This window comes from Pholcus phalangioides, unplaced genomic scaffold (genome assembly GCF_987345545.1).
Source record: "Pholcus phalangioides strain wild (caught in Gottingen) unplaced genomic scaffold, Ppha-v1.0 ptg000042l_1, whole genome shotgun sequence".
NCBI classification, from domain to species: domain Eukaryota; kingdom Metazoa; phylum Arthropoda; class Arachnida; order Araneae; family Pholcidae; genus Pholcus; species Pholcus phalangioides.
Window position 1 is genome coordinate 11,909,034 of NW_028301628.1, and position 20,207 is coordinate 11,929,240.

General features: G+C 34.9%; 1 protein-coding gene across 1 annotated transcript in view; it reads left to right on the forward strand.

Annotated features, from left to right (window-relative positions):
• Positions 1 to 5,945: 5,945 nt before the first annotated feature.
• LOC149064479 (phosphatidylinositol-binding clathrin assembly protein-like) overlaps positions 5,946 to 20,207 on the forward strand; it is a 41,363-nt gene continuing 27,101 nt past the window's right edge. The window contains exons 1-8 of the mRNA XM_089254564.1: positions 5,946 to 6,364; positions 8,008 to 8,150; positions 9,241 to 9,316; positions 12,253 to 12,355; positions 13,930 to 13,969; positions 14,969 to 15,025; positions 17,187 to 17,298; positions 18,568 to 18,674. Of these exons, the coding sequence (XP_089110690.1) occupies positions 6,235 to 6,364; positions 8,008 to 8,150; positions 9,241 to 9,316; positions 12,253 to 12,355; positions 13,930 to 13,969; positions 14,969 to 15,025; positions 17,187 to 17,298; positions 18,568 to 18,674 (768 nt within the window). The 5' untranslated portion in view covers positions 5,946 to 6,234. The remainder of the gene's footprint in view (positions 6,365 to 8,007; positions 8,151 to 9,240; positions 9,317 to 12,252; positions 12,356 to 13,929; positions 13,970 to 14,968; positions 15,026 to 17,186; positions 17,299 to 18,567; positions 18,675 to 20,207) is intronic.

The following is a 20,207-nucleotide window of genomic DNA, read 5'->3' on the forward strand; positions in this document are numbered from 1 at the left end:
TGGAACAGAACCCCAGGTCACTTTAGGGAACCTTAAATGTATATGTACCCCCAGGTCACACTTTAGTGATGTATAACAGGTAACTTATAAAAACCATTATAGAGTTGATCTGAGAATATGCCGTGGACTGTTTAAAGGATGCGGAACTGTACCGCGGGTCACTTGACTGATCTGTAAACGTATCGAAGGTGGCACACAGCAGTTGTGGTATTTCAATCTATACCTTTTCGAAGGCAGGTAAGTAAAGCTAATCCCATATATGTTCAACCCATGGCCCGCGAGCCCTATAAGCGATCAGGAAATGTGCCACGGACTATTTAATTGAAGTGAGAACGTGCCGTGTACCACTTAAGGGATCTATAACAGCACCCCAGGTCACTTAAGTGATACGTAAATGTGTTTCGGGCCACTGAAGTGATCTGAGAATGTGCCGCACTCCACTTAAGTGATATGGAACTGCACCACGGGTTTATTATGTGATCTCCTGATGTGGCTTTAATTCATTTTTACAAAGTTAGGTTTCGGGGAGCGGGCCGCATCAGTTCCCTCTGAGGGTCATATTGGGCTCGCGAGCCATGGGTTGAACATATATGGGTTTAGCTTTACTTACCTGCCTTCGAAAAGGTATAGATTGAAATACCAAAACTGCGTCTGTGTGAGCCTGTGATTTGGAGTTACAAGTTTCAATAATTTTTATTAGGAATAAAAGCAGTGGAGTTTTTTTCATAGCCCCACTGCGCGGTCGTGTGCACTTCATAATATCGTTAGGGCCCTGGGTTTCACCCCCCCCCCCCCGTCACACACACACACACAAACACACACAGGTAGCATAATGCTGATCGGGGCTAACGAGAAAGAGAACTCGAAAGAAAGAGAAAGAAAAAGAGAGAAGACTAACTCTTTCTCGTTAGCCCCGAATGCTGATTGGATGACGTTGATTTCACTAGTTTCCCATCATTGAAGAGCGAGTGTGAACCAATCTCCCTTTCAGCAGTCAGCCCTCGCTATACGATACTGATATACACAAATTCAACGCCAGTTCAGAAAATAGATCTTAGGACCTCTCAAACGCATCCCATATATGCATCATAAATAAGTTATCGACATATACACGTAGCGACCAGGAACCAATTCATTAGATTCGTCAGAGGAATGTTTTCAAGTTGCGCGCAAACAGTTTAGTAATATAAACACTTCGATAACGGACACTCCCGGTTAATGGACACTTTTAGTGAGTAATGTCAACAGGCTTGAATCTATTTCACCTCACATTAATGGACACTCTCTGTTAGAGGATAAAATTTTTAGTCTCATGTAGAAGTTTTCGTGGCACTTGAGGTTGTTGAAAAATTTCGTCAAAATCGCCAAAACCAGCGGAGGATATTATAATGTTTGCCTTCTCATTGTATTATAGAAATGTATTTCATTTACCCATCTATTAAAAGGATGTCATCGATGTTTTGTAATTATAATTATGACTTTTTCTGCAATATCATATTCATCAAAAACTCTATTAGCCAATGTAAACTGTCCGTAACAGTTACTCTTACTGTGTAGCTTCATTTAGCTTCTACTTTTAGATGATTTTATGCACATTACCCCCACAGCACACACGTTTGTAACTAACTTGCATGCCGTTCTATAACGGGGTAGAAATTTTTATTTATCTGGCTTACATTCTGAGAAATTGTAAAAAATGTTTCAGAATTTGTCACCAGATGGCGTTTTTAGTATTATCTACATGTTGCTGTACCCATATTATCATTTCACTATATTACTTATATTACTTTCATGACTGTATGTGCTTTATTTTTCAAAAGTTATCAAAGTTTGTTGAATTTCCCATGTTGTCTATTTCTCTTAAATGTTCATCTTTTTGCTCCCGGGCATCTCAATGATTCGGCGACGTCGTAAATGATTATAAGAGGTTGCGTATGCAGTACATGGTAAGTGCTCATAACTCGTGAACGGCTAAAGATAGAGCGATGGGGGAAAAGATTTAGGTATACTAAAATGGGCAAGCGCTACAAATTGGCAGCATCGAAAACGCCCCCTGGTGGGAAATTCTTGAACTTTCTTGATTTATCTCGGCAAGTAAGCGAGTTTTTGAGAAAATTACGGCTTTAATTTCTATAATTTTATTCAGCGAGATAATCATAATATGGGATTCACTAAAAAGTCGACTTAAATCACACCAACAACAGGATTTTCGTTGTGCCCCTGAATCAAGATCACTCGGAATGTTAATTTTGGGTCACCTTGTATTACTTTTACACAACAATTATAACGTAAAAAATTTAATACTTATATATCTATGCATATTAAATTCAAGAGTTATTTAAATATAAAGTTAATTCCCCAGGTCGTCGAGCTTGAGCAGTGGTATTGAAAAAGAGGTTCGAAAGATTGTGCGTGCGCATCAGCCCATCTCCTCTTCCTACATTTTCGCTCCAGTTCCTGCGTGCGAGATCTCTATCATGCCCCCCCCCCCCTCCTATCTGCACCAGGGCAAAAAAAAACTTACATTGGGTTCCCAAATACGGAAAGCTACAAGTTGTTAACATAAGTGATGCCAATGGAAAACAAAGTTGCTAGAATCACTTATAAATCGCCAGTGGCGCGAATTGAAGAATTACTGCAAATCGTAGTGTGTATTAGTAAATTCTACAGGGAGGGGTGGGACCATGTTAAATGGGATGAGCACGTCAGACAGGGTTGATCAAATCTCAAAATACATCATTTATTGAGTGACATGCCCAAAGCATGTAAAATTTTTGGCCGGTCAGGACACTTCCCGTTAGCAGACAAAATTTTCGGTCAATAATATGATTTATAAGGTTATAAGGTAAGACAATTATTTTTATCTTCGATTTTGGTAGAGAGTAAAAACTTGAATATACATCGTAAAATATACGAGGAACAAATCTGAGCATTCCTTCAAAAAAAGTTGGGTGGAGAAGGTCCAAAAGACCAAAACTAGGGGAAAATACGTGTCATATGGCGTCTAATGTTGTGTTCATGTGAGGTATTTTTCCGTAGTTTTGGTCCTCCTCCTAACCAGATCATGGCCCACCGCTCTGTCTCAATGAAGAGATTTAAGCAGGGTGGTTATAGAAGGCCTGGGCCATGCTGGAATCTATGCATATATGATCTATGCATATATGATCTATGCATATATGATCTATGCATATATGATCTATGCATATATGATCTATGCATATATGATCTATGCATATATGATCTATGCATATATGTGTTGGGAATCTAACGTGAGGTCTATAGCCGCTGTGGTGGTCGAGTGGTCATAGTGACGGACTTTTCGTCATCATCGGAAGGGCCCGGGTTCAAATCCCACCGTCGCTACAGTGGTGGTCGGCTGAAGTTGGTTTTCTGTGGTTCCCAACTTCGAGGTGCGAATACAAGCCGATCTCTCCGTTGAAAGCCACAGAGAGCAACAGGCCTACAACAGTAAAATCTTCAATCATTACACTTCACTCCTAGTTCGAAAAATAGGAGGCAGATGGTTGCACTATAACAAGCATTAGACAAAAATGAGCTTCGCATTAGGTTCACAACACGGACACGCACATTCCAACATGTACAAATTCGTTAAAAGTTCCGCAGAGGAATATAGACGAGGTGCATGTATGGTTTAGTAGTTGTAATGTGAAGTCTGTTTTGGTATAAAGCTTGTTATGCGTAGTGCTGCCATCTACAGTCAATTTTTCTAACTATAAGTGAAGTGTAATGATTGAATAATCGTGTCGTTGTAGGTCTGTTGCTTTCTTTACAACGAAGATATCGGCTCGCATTCGCACCTGAAAGTTGGGAACCACAGAAAACTAACTTCAGCCTACCACCAGTGTGGCAATGGTGGGATTCGGACCAGTTTTGGGCATCCCAACTTTTTTTGCAAAAGCGCCCCTTTTCCCATACATTGAACGAGAGAGAAAGCCAAGTAAATTTTATTTCTTCTCTGAAATCAAGCATTAGAATTACTTCCCCCACATATCATCATGATATGATTAGTATTATGACTATAATAATAAGTGTTCATTTCACATATTTGTCATATTTAACGTTTTTTACAACAATTAAATTTCGATCCACCACGGTTAGCAGTAGCGCTTCATCTCCCGCCATTAGCAATTTTTCACTGATTTTGGTCATAATTGACAGGTTTTTCCCCGCCTTTTAAAACCGTTTTTGGTGAAAATTGGAAATTTCCCATATTTTCTCGTATTTGAAATACTAAATTTATGTATTTTTCTCAAGTAATTATGGTCAGTCTAGTTTAGGGGATCTTAAACTATAGGTCGCGACCCAAACTTGGATCACGGGGCTTTTAAGTCAGGTCACACGTACCATTTGGTCACATATTCATTTGTTGCGCCACTGGTTTCAGGGGCATTGCAACGACTTCGGGCAAAGAAATAATTGAAAAATAATGAAAGAAAGAAAAGATAACTGAAAATATAGGTGAATAACTGAAAATAAATGAAATACTGAAACTGAAGCTTTAAATAGCTGAAATAACTGAATAATTGATAAATGAAAATTAGTGAAAGAAAAACTAAAAGTTAATGAAAGAAAAACTAAAAGTTAATGAAAGAAAAACTAAAAGTTAATGAAAGAAAAACTAAAAGTTAATGAAAGAAAAACTAAAAGTTAATGAAAGAAAAACTAAAAGTTAATGAAAGAAAAACTAAAAGTTAATGAAAGAAAAACTGAAAGTTAATGAAAAAAATAACCGGAAATTAATTTAAAAAATAACTGAATATTAATGAAACAAATAACTGAATATTAATGAAACAAATAACTGAATATTAATGAAACAAATAACTGAATATTAATGAAACAAATAACTGAATATTAATGAAACAAATAACTGAATATTAATGAAACAAATAACTGAATATTAATGAAACAAATAACTGAATATTAATGAAACAAATAACTGAATATTAATGAAACAAATAACTGAATATTAATGAAACAAATAACTGAATATTAATGAAACAAATAACTGAATATTAATGAAAGAAAACTTAAAGTTAATGAAGGATAGAGGTAATGTAAGATTGATGAGTAACTGGAAATAATGAAACTGAAACTTTAATAGCTCAAATAACTAAAAATTAATGAAAGAAGAAACTGAAAATTATTGAAAGAAATAGCTGAGAATTAATGAAAGAAATAATTTCAGAATGAAGCTTCCACCAATTTATGACCACTGTTTCATCCCGGACCCTATGCTAAAGCCCGGCATGCCTGCCCGTTAAGACGACACTGAATACATTGGCGTACGCAAATGGGGGGTTGGGGTTCTAACCCCCCCCCCGAGCCAAGATTATATAGCTATTTTGCAGGAAAAAAAGTAACCTTCCTCCCCCCCCCCCCCCCGAGAAGGAAATAAATCTGAAACCCCCTCGAGAAAATTCTGGGTACGCCATTGACTGAATAGTTTCACTAATTTTGAAAACCAAAATTTTTGTTGATGAATTTTGTTGAAGGAATATTTGACTAGCATTTTCAAATTAAAACTGGACCCATGGGGTCGGAAATTGATCTTTAAATAAGTGATCTTTAAACATCTCAGGGGTCACTTAAGTGATCTGGTAATGTGCCGCTCAGTTTATTTTTGCAAAATTAGGTTTCTTGTTGCGAGCCACAGGAGTTGACTCCGAGGATCCCATTTGACACTCGGGCCATGGGTTTGCATTTATTCGTTTTCCGCCAATTTTTTAAACAATTTCGTATTTTTTTTCAATGATTAGCACTTTTTGGCTGCGATCAGTGATGTCTCATATCCCCCCCCCCCCCCCACTCACGAAATATGGTAAGTCATATGCTACTGAATTACATTTTCTAACGTTTCAGTTTTGCGTTGCATTCGGATGTATATGACAATAATAATAAAAGGCAAACAACGCTACGCCTGCATCAAAATAAAAAGTCCGAAATTGTAGATGGTTATGTAGATTTTTTGTAGTAAAAATTTTAGATAGTATTTGAGATAGATTAATTTTTTTTTTTTGGGTCCTTCCGAGACAGATTTTGATTCAATCCGAAATTCTTAATTTGAATAAAGAAAAGCAGACGAGACAGACATTTTTATTGGATAGGTTCGGAGATGCGTAACTTGGACCGTACAGCAGCAAATCTCTTACAGAAACGGTAATCCTATTCGGTCGACGAGAATTGGCCAATCGGATATTTATAAGCTGGAGAGGAATGGCGGGCCAAACATTTCACGACAGACTAACCGCGGCCAAACACACTCTGTCGGGCCAGAGTCTGGCCAGGGCCGTATGCAAGGCAACGACAGAGGAGATCATCGGGCCAAAGAAGAAACATCTGGACTGTAAGATTACGAGTCATTCTAACTTCTCACGTGTTGATTCGTTTCTCTCTGTGCATTGCTATTATCTGTGAATCGCTTCGAAATTGAATTTCGCTTATGCTTATAATTGTGTAAAGAGAAATGGGCGAACGGAAAGCGGTGTTTACTTCCTTCCGGGGTCAAATATGGTCCGGGTCATGAATGTCTTTCGTAGCTGCCCTGCTCTGTGTGAGATTCGAAACTGGGTATGGAGAGGCTGAAAGGGCTCAAGCATTGTTTACTGTTCCACAAAAAGTGCGGGGGTGTATGCAGTTCTGACCTTTTGAGGGGAAGGGGTGCACAGTGAATCTCTCTCTCTCTCCCTGAGAAATTTTGATTGGCTGGCCGTCGAAAAGAATTTTAAAACTTTTTGATTTTATGAAATTTCTTCAAAAAAATTTTTTTTTTTTTAGGGGCATCACTTAAGCAGCCTGTGGCGCATCACCAAATATCCATAGTAGCCTGCAGCACAGTTCCAAATCACTTCAGTCCTTTGCCACCAGTGGCGGATTTTGCAGCAACCGCACCGGTTGCCCTGACTTCTGAAGGGTCCTGAAAAACAAAAACTTCACTTTTTTTCTAATTTAAAGGGACCAGTAGTTTCTTTTGCGCCCGGGGCCTCGACTGATTTTAATCCACCACACATAAGGACAGTGTTATGATTATGGACTGATTATACGTGGATGATGCTATGATCTCAATTTTTATTTCAGATTCTTTATTATATATATATATGTATATCGTTTGTTATTTTCACATAAATTGATAAATTTCCGTATACACCCATCCTCCGGGAAAGCTTCGATATCTCTCTGAGATGGGAAGCAGGGTGTGTCCAGTCCCTCAATGTTCAATGTCTGTGACATAATTCGAGATCACACAAGCAGCCCGTTGCTACTGATGTTTATAGAATCGTGACACAGTTCCAGATCATTTCAGTGACCTGCGACATATTTCTAGATCACTTAAGCAGCCCATGGCTTTGTTCTAGATCACTTTGGTGAATCATAGCTGATTTCTATTTCACTTTGGTGAGCCACAGAACATTTTTAGATTATTTCAGTGAATCGCGACACATTTCCAAATCATTTCGATGAACCACAGCACATTTTCAGATCTCTTCGGTGAGCCATGGCGCACACTCCATAACTCACATAAAGAAATCAACTCGGCCACAGACTTCTAAAGGTTGAGAACCACTGTTCTAGACAATAAAGAACAAGATTCAAATATAATATCTTATATATATAGACCAGCATGGGCGGATATAGAGCTCGCTGTTGAGAGGGGTGATTTTTCAAATTGGTGTGTGAATAGGGTGATTATACATCCCACATTTGTTCCATATTTTCCAGGACACTCCTGGTTTTCTTTGTTTTTTTCTCCATACATTGGATTGAAAATAAAATGTGGTTCCATATTTTAAAAAATACTAGTTCATATCAGGGCAAAAGAAAATTCTCTAGGCCGATTGATTTTCCCCTTTCTTTTCTCAATCTTTTTTACTAAGAGTATGTAATGCTTACTCTTATGTACGTAGCTACAATTTTTAGCAGTGATAAATAATTTGATGGACTCGTATGCCCTGCCATAGATAAAATAACTGCTATGTATTTTTCTTCTAGATTTGATTCACTGTACAAATGAGCAGAATGTCTCGGTGCCAGAGCTTTGCAACCTTCTGATTGAACGAACTCAACAGTCTTCCTGGGTAATAGTATTCAAAGCTCTCATAACAGCACACCATCTCATGTGCCATGGAAATGAGGTAATTAATCTTTTTTTACGATAATGTAATTCTCAGTGATTCTTTCTGGTGAATTCATCGATTTTTTTTTTATCTCAAACACCCAGTTCACAGGAGGAGTGATGGGTCTGCAGCCATAATACACATTATATTAAGGTTTCTAAAAGGTTAAGTTAACAAGGCCTCCAAAGTAGAATGCATTGTTCTGCAACGAACTCTCTGCTGACTGGAAATGTTTCTAGGCAAAGATTCACATGATTGATTTCTATACTTTTTCTTTTAATTCTTCCAGTTTGTTCTGCAGCAGCACAGGTCATTCTACGACGTACAACACAGATTTTGGCATATTCTGTTTTGGGCATTAAGGCTTCAAACTTTTCAAAGCTCTCACCTTATATCGCTTTGAATTTATACTTTTTAAACAATTTCTTGATGACTTCTTTCTTTTGTTTTTTCCCTTTCAGTGTTTTGTTTGGATCAGGGCCGTCTTAAGAGCATCATGTGGCCCCCAGGCCAAATGATATTTCTGAGGCCCTACGAGGCAAATTTTCAAAAATCTCAACCAGATCCCATTTTTGTGAGGGGCCCCCTTTTCTCTTGAGGCCCCTGGGCCATGCCCGGGTAGTCCCATGCCTTAAGACGGCACTGGTTTGGATGGGGTTTTTCAAATCACAACTATTGGTGTCCCTACAGGAGTTTTAGTGCAATGGAAAGAATGATGAAAAGGGTGTGCGTGACCAAATCTGATGATGATCATTAACCAGAGGTTTTAAATACATTATTCAAATAGCTTTTTCGCCGGGATATTTTTATTTGGTCGTTAAACAGTTTACCGTTAATGTACTTACTGTATTTTGTAATAATATAAATGGATGTATTTATATATATCCCCAATTTGTTGTACATTTTTTTCCCCATGAAAATAATTGAATTATTTATGCAGAAACTTCTCGGTCTAAAAGTTTGGTCTTAGAATTCTCATCTGAAATATTTTATTGGTTTTATTTACTGTTAATTCATTAGAAAGTTTTATACTGTTAATTCATTTGAAAATATTTATATATCTCTGTCATTTTGAATATTATATTTCAAGTGTATTTTTTTTTTTCAGCGTTTCGTCAGCTGTATGGCTACTTCCAGTTGCAAGTTTCATCTCAGCAACTTTGTGGATAAAACCACAACACACGGTAACTGTTAGATAGCATTGAATTTTTGATTACAGGATATTTATAATTCCACTGATGCTACTTTGAGTCATCTGTATCTCAATCTAATGAACGAAAGGACACTAAACTTCTTAGGTGGAAACTAATGGTTACATGGGAAGGAAGATTCTGCAGAAAAAGTAATTTAGTTTCAAACATCGTTGCTAAGGAAAAGCATTATGTTTTTTAGTCTACATAGCCGAGGATTTTCATGATTGCATATTTAAGAATTCAAAATATGAATTTGTGTCTATGTGGGCGTCAACGTCACCATTATTTCTGGCTCTAAATAAATGGGTAAATGTTCAAAAAAGACATTCTGCTGGCCTGCTCAGCTCAACATGTCTTCAGAGGTGCTGCTGACATTCTATAGTGTATGTAATACCCAGAATTTTGGGGGGGAAACTCATAAAATTTTGGTTAACGTTTTCCACAGGACGTGCACTTTCCGAGTATTGAGAAAAAAATATGAAACCCCCCCCCCCCTCATACTAACATTTCTTCTTTTTTCTCTTCATGTCTAGCATGATTGTGTTAAGTCATCATGACCTTGAAAAGTAGTTTCGCTACCTACTTTTAAGTACAAAGAAAGTTTTATACTGTATTAGTATAAAATATATAACAATATATAACTCAGCGGGCTGTCATGACTAAGGTTGATGAATTTTCATCCCTGAATGAGTGGCTCTCCACCCGCCCATGTCAGAGACAGTGTATTTACTGCTTAAATTTGCTTCATTCCCACAAGATTCTACATGGGTCTTTTTGAAGACCCGTGTAGGATTCAATTGCCTGTTCAAATTGTAAACAAAATTTGAGATCATTAAAAGGAAAAACAATCTGCAAAAACTCAAGACTTGTCATCTAGCTAATATGTGGTCATGAGTTTCATGTCACAAAAATAAGGGTTTGACCCACTAGGCCTTTAATATGCAGTTGTGGTCAGTTAAATACCATTTTCTGAGGTTTTCCATTTTTGAGTTGACTATCCCTTCAAAAAAAATATAAATTGGAGTGGAGCAGCATCGCTGTGTCTTAGATTACTGCAACACATTACTGTGAAATAGTTTTATCTTCACCAGTGCAACACAGCCACTCTTCATGAGTTTAGTAACCGGCACACCACAACCTCTGTAAAGGCCCTCTAGGCTATCAATTAATGCTGATGCTATTAGCAATGGTGATGTTTTACAGGGAATGCAAAGTATGGTCCACATAAGGTCCATGGAGGAAGGGTCAAATTGAAGGCAGTCAATGTCCTCATGAGGGAAGTGAATGTGATAAATAGAGCCCGGATTATATGCAAATGCATATGTGCATATGCTTTTGCATATTTTGACCTTTTTTAGCATTAATGCATATAAATGCATAAAATCAAAGAATTTTCAGTATAAGTGCATATTTTGAAGGTTTATTTAACTCACTCAATTTTTTTTTATAATTTTTCAAATAAATATTGCTCATATAAATAATATATTGTTCAAATAAATATTTTTATAATATCGATTTTTTTCCCGCAGGTGAAATTTAGTGAATTAATACATATTTATAAAGTATTTTACGAATATTAGCCGTTTTATTGTCATGTTAAATTTTTTTTAGAAATTTAGAAATAGTGTCGAAATTTTTTGTTTCTGGTATTTTCGTTATTGAGCAACTACGACGAACTAAAAGTAGAAAAGATGCATTTTAAAAACACATCTGCTTTTTTTTTGCATGGTAATTTTTTTAATGCATATTTTCTCATTTTTTGTACATACTTCGGAATTTTTGACTTTTTCAAGATTTCTAGTGCATATTCTGGAGTATTTAATGCATATTTTGGGATTTTCAGTGTATATTTTGGCATTTAAGTGCACATTTTAGCATTTTAAGTGCACATTTTGACATTTTAAGTGCTCATTTTTGTATTTTAAGTGCACATTTTGTATTTTAAGTGATTTTGCATTTTAAGTGCACATTTTGCATTTTAAGTGCATATTTTGTATTTTAAGTGCATATTTTTGTATTTTAAGTGCATATTTTTGCATTTTTAAGTGCATATTTGCATATTTTTAGAGCATATTTTGCCACTTTTTTAGTGCATATAATCCGGGCTCTAGTGATAAATAAAGCATAACATTTTTCACTGCGATTTCATCTCTGTCATTCATGTGTCTGTACATCTTTTTTTACACTGCACAGCACCATGGTTTCCCCTTTCTGCAAAATTTGGAGCTGCAATTTTTTTTTTTGTGAGATTCCCTTTTTCCATGTCATCATTAGTCCCTCGCCAAGTTTGTTGTCAATCAGGTTGTTAGATTAAGCTACAGATGACTCTGAGTAGTATCAGTTTAATTACAATCATCCTGCACATGTGAGTAAAAGATGGCCATGCCACTGGCGTGCCATTTTTGTTTCAATACCTTGTTTTTGATTTGATCTTGTTTTAGCAATTTTAAATATGCAGATTTATGTTTTTAGTTGCATATCCATAAGAATGTCATTTTATTTTTCCGCGAAGGCTAGCTTTTCTTGTTCATGATTGAAATGTTTCTGATATTTCTATATTAAATTAATGCAGTTGATTTTATGTGTGAACTACAGTAGGACTAAAGAAAGATTGCCACTTGAGTCACAAACCGTGAATGAAAATTCTAGGCTACCAAAAGCTCTCTAATGGTTGTCTCGATAGCCTGCCAGTGTCCTCAAACATTTTGACTAACTTGCACTTGCGAAGCTTCCTTGTTTTTTATTCCTGTCTGCAAGCGAATTTCAGACTTAAGAGATAGTTTTCCGATTTCTAAGGGGAGAAAATTTCCAAACATATTGATTATAGCACAAGTTTTTTATACATAAGATTCAGTGTTTTTACTCTGTGTATGAAATATGATATATTTTAAAGTAATCATCTTTGTCACGTTTTTGTCACTTCACAGGTTATGAAATGTCAACATTTGTGAGAAGGTATGCAAAGTATCTCAATGGTAAAGCTGCATCCTATAGATCTATGGGAGCTGATTTCTGTAAGATGAAAAGAGGGTAGGTATTTCATAGAGATAAAGTGAAACTTGGTTAATTTGAACATTGTTTATTCGAATTTTGGATAATTTGAACTTTTACGAACTCCCCTTGAGTTAGCCCCTATTTTGGATTGTTTAAAGTTTGGGGTGGGGGAGGGAATCATTATTGATGTATGAGCAAATGCAGATAGTTGAGGAAAATCCACAAGCAATCAGACGTTGCATCACGTGATTGATTTATTCAGTATCCAGGTGTATTGGCTGATGAAAAAATTTGTTAGAGTAAATCTTTATGAATAAAAGTTTAAAAAATTGCGAAGTTTCTAAATTTAGGCATGGTGGGTGTCTTTTTTAACTGGCGACACCACATGATCTAAATAAGTGACGGGGTAACTCTTTTAAGAGCAAGACAAAAAAAATTAATTTTGGCAGACCGGACATATTTTGATATTGATTCATAATTGGAATTTTTATGCTTAAAAGTGAATTTCTGTAAATCCTGTAAAGGGCTGGATGGAACCTCTATGCAGGCCATGTTTGGCCTGCATAGAGGTTCCATCCAGCCAAACTGAGAAGCTTCATGCCAATGCTAATATTTCTACTTGTTGACATGTTTTATGTGCAGTCAAATTGGAAAGCAAGTGATGTTTTTATTTTTTACATCATATTAGTCTTTTAACGGCCAATTGGATAGTGTATGTTTTCAATGTTAGTTCCCAATCGGGAACATGGTTTTTATTAATTGGAAAAAAGATATATTTTTCGTTCGTAGAAGCGCTTGCTTTCTTCCCCCCCACCCCCCCCCCTCATGCCCTGAAGGTGTGATATTCCATCATCTTAATTTAACATGGCCTGCAGTTTGCCCATCACTAATCTAAATACATAAAAAAGATTATCTGTGCTCAATTAATCCACCAGAAGGATTTGGATGACTAGGGAGCAATTTCAGAAGCACCTGTCTGCATACAAAAAATTCAAAATACTAATTTGCAAAGTTTGTTTTTTCTGATAAGTTTATGCCTACTTCAACTACTTTATGCCTGGTTCAGCTAGAATGCATCAAAATTGTGTACCACTTGATATGAATTATGTTGTTCGACCTCTGGAAACATTTCTTCAGAACAGTTTCTTCTAAAAAATTCTAATGAAAATGGATTAGCAATATTTTGGGAAACAGTTTCATAACTGATGATCAGTAACTGTTTTCGTAAATCAGGCTTTAAGTGTGAGCAAAAAATTCTAGTGATATTGGTTCCAGAACAGTGGAAGAATGTAGCAACGAAGATAAATTATTAATCCTATGTGAATATTAGTAATTAAGTTACGCAGTTTGTAGCCATTTTATAGGTAGAGTATAGATTAATTGGATTATTCGAACTTTTTTCGTGTCCCCTTGAGCTTCAAGTTAACCAAGCGTTACTATATTTGTGTTTCAAAATTTTAATTCACTAATACCTATGTTCGTATGTATGTATTTTTTTTTAGAACTGAAAAAACTACGAATTTGCTGTGACTTTATGTCCACAATTATATTCAAATATTGCTTGTATTGTTTTCACTGTCATATCATAATTTTCAATCTTTTTGTTATAGGAAAGAAGAAGGTGTCCTAAGAAACATGAACACAGAGACAGTAAATTATTTTTATGATATTAATTTTGTTTACTCTTTATGTAATTTCCTGTTGTGTGTACAAATACAAACACCACAACAGGCCCAACAAGGTGTCTGAAAAAGTACATATAAGTTACTCAACCCCTGTGGTTAAGCTCCACATTCATCAAAACTGAGAAGCTTCATGCCAATGCTAATATTTCTACTTGTTGACATGTTTTATGTGCATTCAAATTGGAAAGCAAGTGATGTTTTTATTTTTTACATCATATCAGTCTTTTAACGGCCAATTGGATAGTGTATGTTTTCAATGTTAGTTCCCAATCGGGAACATGGTTTTTATTAATTGGAAAAAGATATATTTTTCGTTCATAGAAGTGCTTGCTTTCTCCCCCCACCTGCCCTGAAGGTGTGATATTCCATCATCTTAATTTACAAAACTTCATTCATTTCAGCACTTTATGCCATAAATTGTTTTTCTAAATCGCCCATTTTTAGTGGGAAAGTTAGAAGTAAAATTTAATCTTTTTAATTTCAATGTTGTTTCTATGGACATGTGCAATTCCAGAAAACACACTAAAGTTTTTTGCCCGAATTTTTTTATTGATATCTGTAAATTAAAGATCCGAAGGGAAATAGAAGGAAAAAAATTAAGAAAATATCAATTCAAATCTTAATTCAGCCATCAAAAGGTTAATGAATTGGAGTATTTGTATTGTGATATTTCATTTGCGAATTATAGGAGGAATTTCATTTCTCAAATCAGTGAAATTTGCAGGTGTGGTTTATATTCTACCACTGATTCATACACAGGAAATTACCACTACTGCTATTAAACCACACTTGCATGTCATCCATATTCCTCTGCAAAATTTCTAACAAATTTATACATGTTGGAATGTGCATGTATGACAAGAAATTACTGAAATTTTATTTGTATCTCTTGGTTTGAAACCTTTATAATTAAGTGTTCAAATTGTCAATATGTAGGATCTTTCAATTTTTTTTTTTTGGCTAGTTGCTGAAAACTCTTCCATTCTTGCAAGAACAGTTGGACACTTTGATAGAGTTCGATGTGAGTATCAATTTAACAATTAAGATACAGTCGATGCTGGTTAGCAAAATGTTTCTTGAAATAGGAAGTTCATAAATGTGTAACACATTTAAAGGAGTAGTATATTGTTTGGGACCAGAAGATTAGTTTGTAAACGTATGTAATTCGTAAATTTGTGGTTTGTAAAATTGAGCGTAGACTGTATTCACAGAAATACAGCACTTTATTGCATAACTTAGTTTTAAAAATTTATGTGTATGAACTTTACAAAATATAGCTTTTATACAAATTTTTAATTTATTTCTTGTTTCATTAAAACCTTCAAATCAGTTTTAAAAGAACTTGACTGTTCAAAATTTAGTTTTCTTGTGTATATTTGAACTGTCAATCAGAATGGTTTAAAATTTGTGCTTGGTATTATCGCTGATTCATTACTTAATAACATTTAAAATCTTGTACTGTTTACAAGTGCTCATGCAAAAGCCTTGGCTAAAATGAAGTCTTTCAGAATCAATGAGCTTTCTTTAATTTTCTTTCTTGTTCTTTAAATTTGATTTTCCTTCAAGAATGGGTTACAAGGACAAAAAATTCCTGTATATCAAATGACTCTAGGGTGCTTATAGTCCGTTTCAGGTTAACTTTGCAGTGAAGAGGAAGCTACGAGGGAACCTCATCACTCGTTGCTATGGCAACAAAAGCCTCTTAACCAATGTATCTATGCGCGGCCTCGGTAAGGTATGGACGATTTCTAGGATACCGCGAAAATGTCGTTGTGCTTGCTATAGATTTTTGGATAATGGTAACCAATATATTTTTCTAATTTAAAAATTTCAAACAAAGAAACATCGGTTCAAAACGATATTTTTCCTTTTTTTTCACAAAATAATTTAAAAAATTGAAATATTCTGTATAAATGATCATCATAAAACTCTGATTTATGGGAACTTTATTTTGCTGCGAAGGAGTGCACTCTCTACCTTTCTCTCCACTGCAAAGTTAACCTGAAACGAACCGTAGTTTCATTTTAGGAGCAAGATTTTATTTCAATCTTTTGTACACCATTTAAGTGTTCTTCCCAAAGCATTTAATTGGGTGAAGTGTGTGTGTGTGCGTGTGTGTGTGTGTGTGTGTGTGTGTGCGCGCCTCCAAGCAATCGAATCATTAACAGACCACCTAAAATTTTGTCATTATATGGATGACTACCTGAAATTTTTGTAATTCCTTGTTCTGCTTAGCCTATAAACTTTCATCTAAATGCTTCTTTCTCTCACAGCTATGAAAAACTTCAAAGAAAACACTGATTTCACTGGATAGAATAAAGTACACACATCCCTCCTTTAACCATCAGTCATTTTGTGGTGACATGTAGCAGATCCAATAAATAAATAGACATAGATCCCCTATTTTGACCTGTCATGTTGTGTCTAGTATTCATTGAGACTGTAAGAAAGATTCATAGTACAGTAAAACCTCTATTAATGGGCACCCCTCAGATTCGGTCACCTCTATTTTGTGGCCAAATAATAATTCCCCCTTGTATAATAAAAGTATGCATTTCAAACCCCTTATTAATGTTCCCCTTTCTGTTAAGGATGAGTTTTTTTTTGCCTGCTGGTGTCCGCAAAAGAGATTTTGCTGTACATTGTGTTGATACATTTATTATTGCATCATTTTAGCTACATTATTTACACAAAATGAATGTAATTAACCATTGCTATGCTATTTTATGTTAAATTTCAAATTAATGGGTCTGGATTATTTGTAGCATCGTACTAAAGCAGATACTTGATAAAAACAATAACTCATTCTTAGTCATTTTAAATTAACCATATCAATTAACATTGAAAAAAAAAATGTTGCTTGACTGCATAAGTTCGTTCTCACAGATACACATGGATAAAACAACAGTTCCAGAAAAATAAATAGCCACAGTGCCCAAAGTTGGCATAGTAGATAAATGAGTTTAAATAAGAAATTATCGAGAACCTCAATTAAAATGCTCCTGCCATCTTTTGCTGTAGATATGGGTCTTGCATACCCAACCTGTATACTTGGTTAATCGTTCCTCCCTTGTTTCTATAGATCAACTATATAACTATATTGTTTTGTATAGTTTCCTTTTTTTTTTCTTGATTCTTGTATCAAACTGAATATTTATTCTTGTGCATCATGGATTTTTCAGTGTAATCCTGATGATCTATCAAATGGTGTCATGAATTCATGTTTTATGCTTTTATACCGTGATTTGATCCAATTGTTTGCTGTATATAATGACGGAATAATTAATCTCTTTGGTAAGTGATGTTTTTCTAAAACTATTTTTTTTTTTTAAACAGGATACCTAAAGTATTTGTCCTTGAATCCAAATTTTTATTACTTTGACTGTAATGTTTCTGAAGCATGAGAGACATTCAAATCAAAACAGTTGCATGAATATTGTTACATAGGTGCCAATGCTTGTGATTTCCTCAAAAGTCGCCTGATTTTTTTTTTTGCCTTATTAAAACTTCTGGTCTGAAACCAATTTTTTTTTCCCCTGAAACCCTCAAATTGTGCTTTGCAAAGATGAAAAGTCCCTAAAAAAAATTCCTCACTCTGTGCAATCCTAGGCCGACATATTTCCTCGACAAAAATATGGGAAATTAAGAATTCAAAAAACTTGTAATTATTGAGTGTTGCCAAAAAATGAGCAAAGTTGACAGTTATTGCTAAAATTGACAATGGCAGGAAATAAAGCACTACTGCAAATCACAGTGCATTGAAATTAAATCTGCAAAAAAATGTTTTGGGTGAGATAAATATTAATATTTTTCTAGTCATAATTATAATATGATTTATAGGTTGTGGAATAATTTTAATCCTTGATTTTAGTGAAGAATAAATATTCAAGCATGCTTTTTTTTTTTTTTGAAAATGAAGGAAATTGGATAGCTTTAAAAAAAGGGAAATGTTGGGACAGCCAATAATTAGGAGAAAATACTGAATTTTCCTTGGAGAAAACTGATTAAACGGCTTCCTTATGTAGTCCTTTAGAAAATCCCGATTTTTTTACCTTTTATTTGTATGGCAATTTTTATATCAACTATAGGATTTAGTCACAACAAACAGATTTTTCAAGTCTGGGAATTGGCACATATGTTATGAATTTCACATTTTTTATAAATATTCAGCAAATGTCACAAAACATGAGATTCCTATTCATTTTTGGCTTAGTATTGAATTTTAATATTGATCACAGGGATTTTCAAACTTTTTTACCGCAGCAACTTCTGGTCAGTTTTCAGAATTTGCAGGTGCATCCTGATGCCTTAATTGATATACTCCCCTTTTATAAAGATGTTGCTAAAAAAACTGATCACCAAGTAGCTCTACAAATTTTGAACCATGAAACTTCTGTTGTATCATGCCTCTCTGTTCGAAAACCCCTGGTGTATGAAAAATTTAATTTAAAAAAAACTTCAGTATTCAACTTTTGTTAAGGAATGAAATGTTAATGTTAATGTTCATGTTAAGGAATGAAATTCAAGTGTATGTATTTATTGAATTTTATTCTTTTTCATCAGAGAAGTATTTCAACATGAATAAGAAACACTGTCGTGAGGCTTTGGATATTTATAAGAAATTTATTGTTGTCATGGACAAAGTTTCAGATTTTCTGAAAGTTGCAGAGGTAACAGTTTTTTTTTATTAGTCTTCAATCTTGTTATGGATATAATCCTACAACTAATCATATGAAACCTCCATTTTAATTTATATTCATAGCTTAAATCACAAACATTTTGTGTGCATTCAAGCTTGGTTATAACATGATGATGCACAACAAAGAATTGCTTATCAGAGATCTGCCTAGCCAAAATTTGGATCCATTTTCCAGACCCTTCACAAAATAAAAATCAATAAAATCACCAATTTGGCTTTTTTTTTTTTTTTTTTGTGTGTGTGATGAACTAGATTTCCCTTCCCATAAAATTATGTATTTTTCACAAAAACAAGACTCTACAAAAAAGTTGGACAGACCCCCCCCCCCCCCCCCCCGTTTATACTTTTCACCCTTTCTATGTTAGTTTGCAGTATGGATATATGATAATGTAAATATCACATAGTTAATTGTCAAATTTGTGATTATCAAGTACAGTAGAGCATTGATTATCCGAAACAATTGGGGACTGGGATTGTTTGGCTTCCTCTTCGTGAAGGGTCGTCGATGATACTGGTAATGATTTCATCGTCCGTCAGTACTTGGTAGCCAGGTTCATCTGCATCACATTTGAGCCAGTCTTGAATGTTTTCCTGGTCACATTTTTCAAATCATGAAGATTCTTTCATCATCCCAGCCAGTTCTAATACAAATTGGCTGTTTGGTGACTCTTCAGGTGCAGTGATAGACATCCCAGACATCTGATGACAAGAGCTTATTCCAGGTGGAGGAAAGCGCTAGTGGAACGTCTACATAGCGCACAAATTTGAATTTGCCGGCTGGAACGCTTTCTATTAATCGATGCTTTACTGTATAGCTTTCAGCTAAAACTGACAAATCTGCTTCTTGCAATTAAATAACTTATGATTTGAGATTAAGATTCCAATTCAGAAATGTAAAATCTTGCATGAAATACATGTTATAATGTGTATAACACATAACTTTGTTATCATGTATTGATATGACACTACCCCTCTTCCTTCCCTATTCTGTCCATGCAGAATTTATTGTGAATATAAATATGTGATAATAAAACATTGAAAATGACACACACACATATATATGACAATATTTCTTAGTCAGACAGCCATGCATAACAAATGATACCAATATTCACGTACGAATGATTTGTATAAGGACAATATACTAAAACAGTTGTTCCCAAACTTTTTTGAAGAGAGATTTCTTTCCATCAGTGACTTCCCCCCCCCCTTTTGTGACAAGGATTGTCTTTGACACCGGTCATAATTAACTTCATTCAAAATAAACAGTAACTGCACTGCCATCAAATAGTTTTTTTTCTTAGGCCCTATATAAATTGGTTATTATATATATGAAATTTTTATATAAGATGATGTATATAGACTATGTGAACAGCTCAGTTAAGAGCAAAAACATCAATTAAACTTTTCTAACCTAAATAAAAATATGTCTAAAAATTTCTTACGAAACGTTTTAATTTCTGAAATTCTCTTGTGACCCCTTCCCATAATTCATAGACATGTC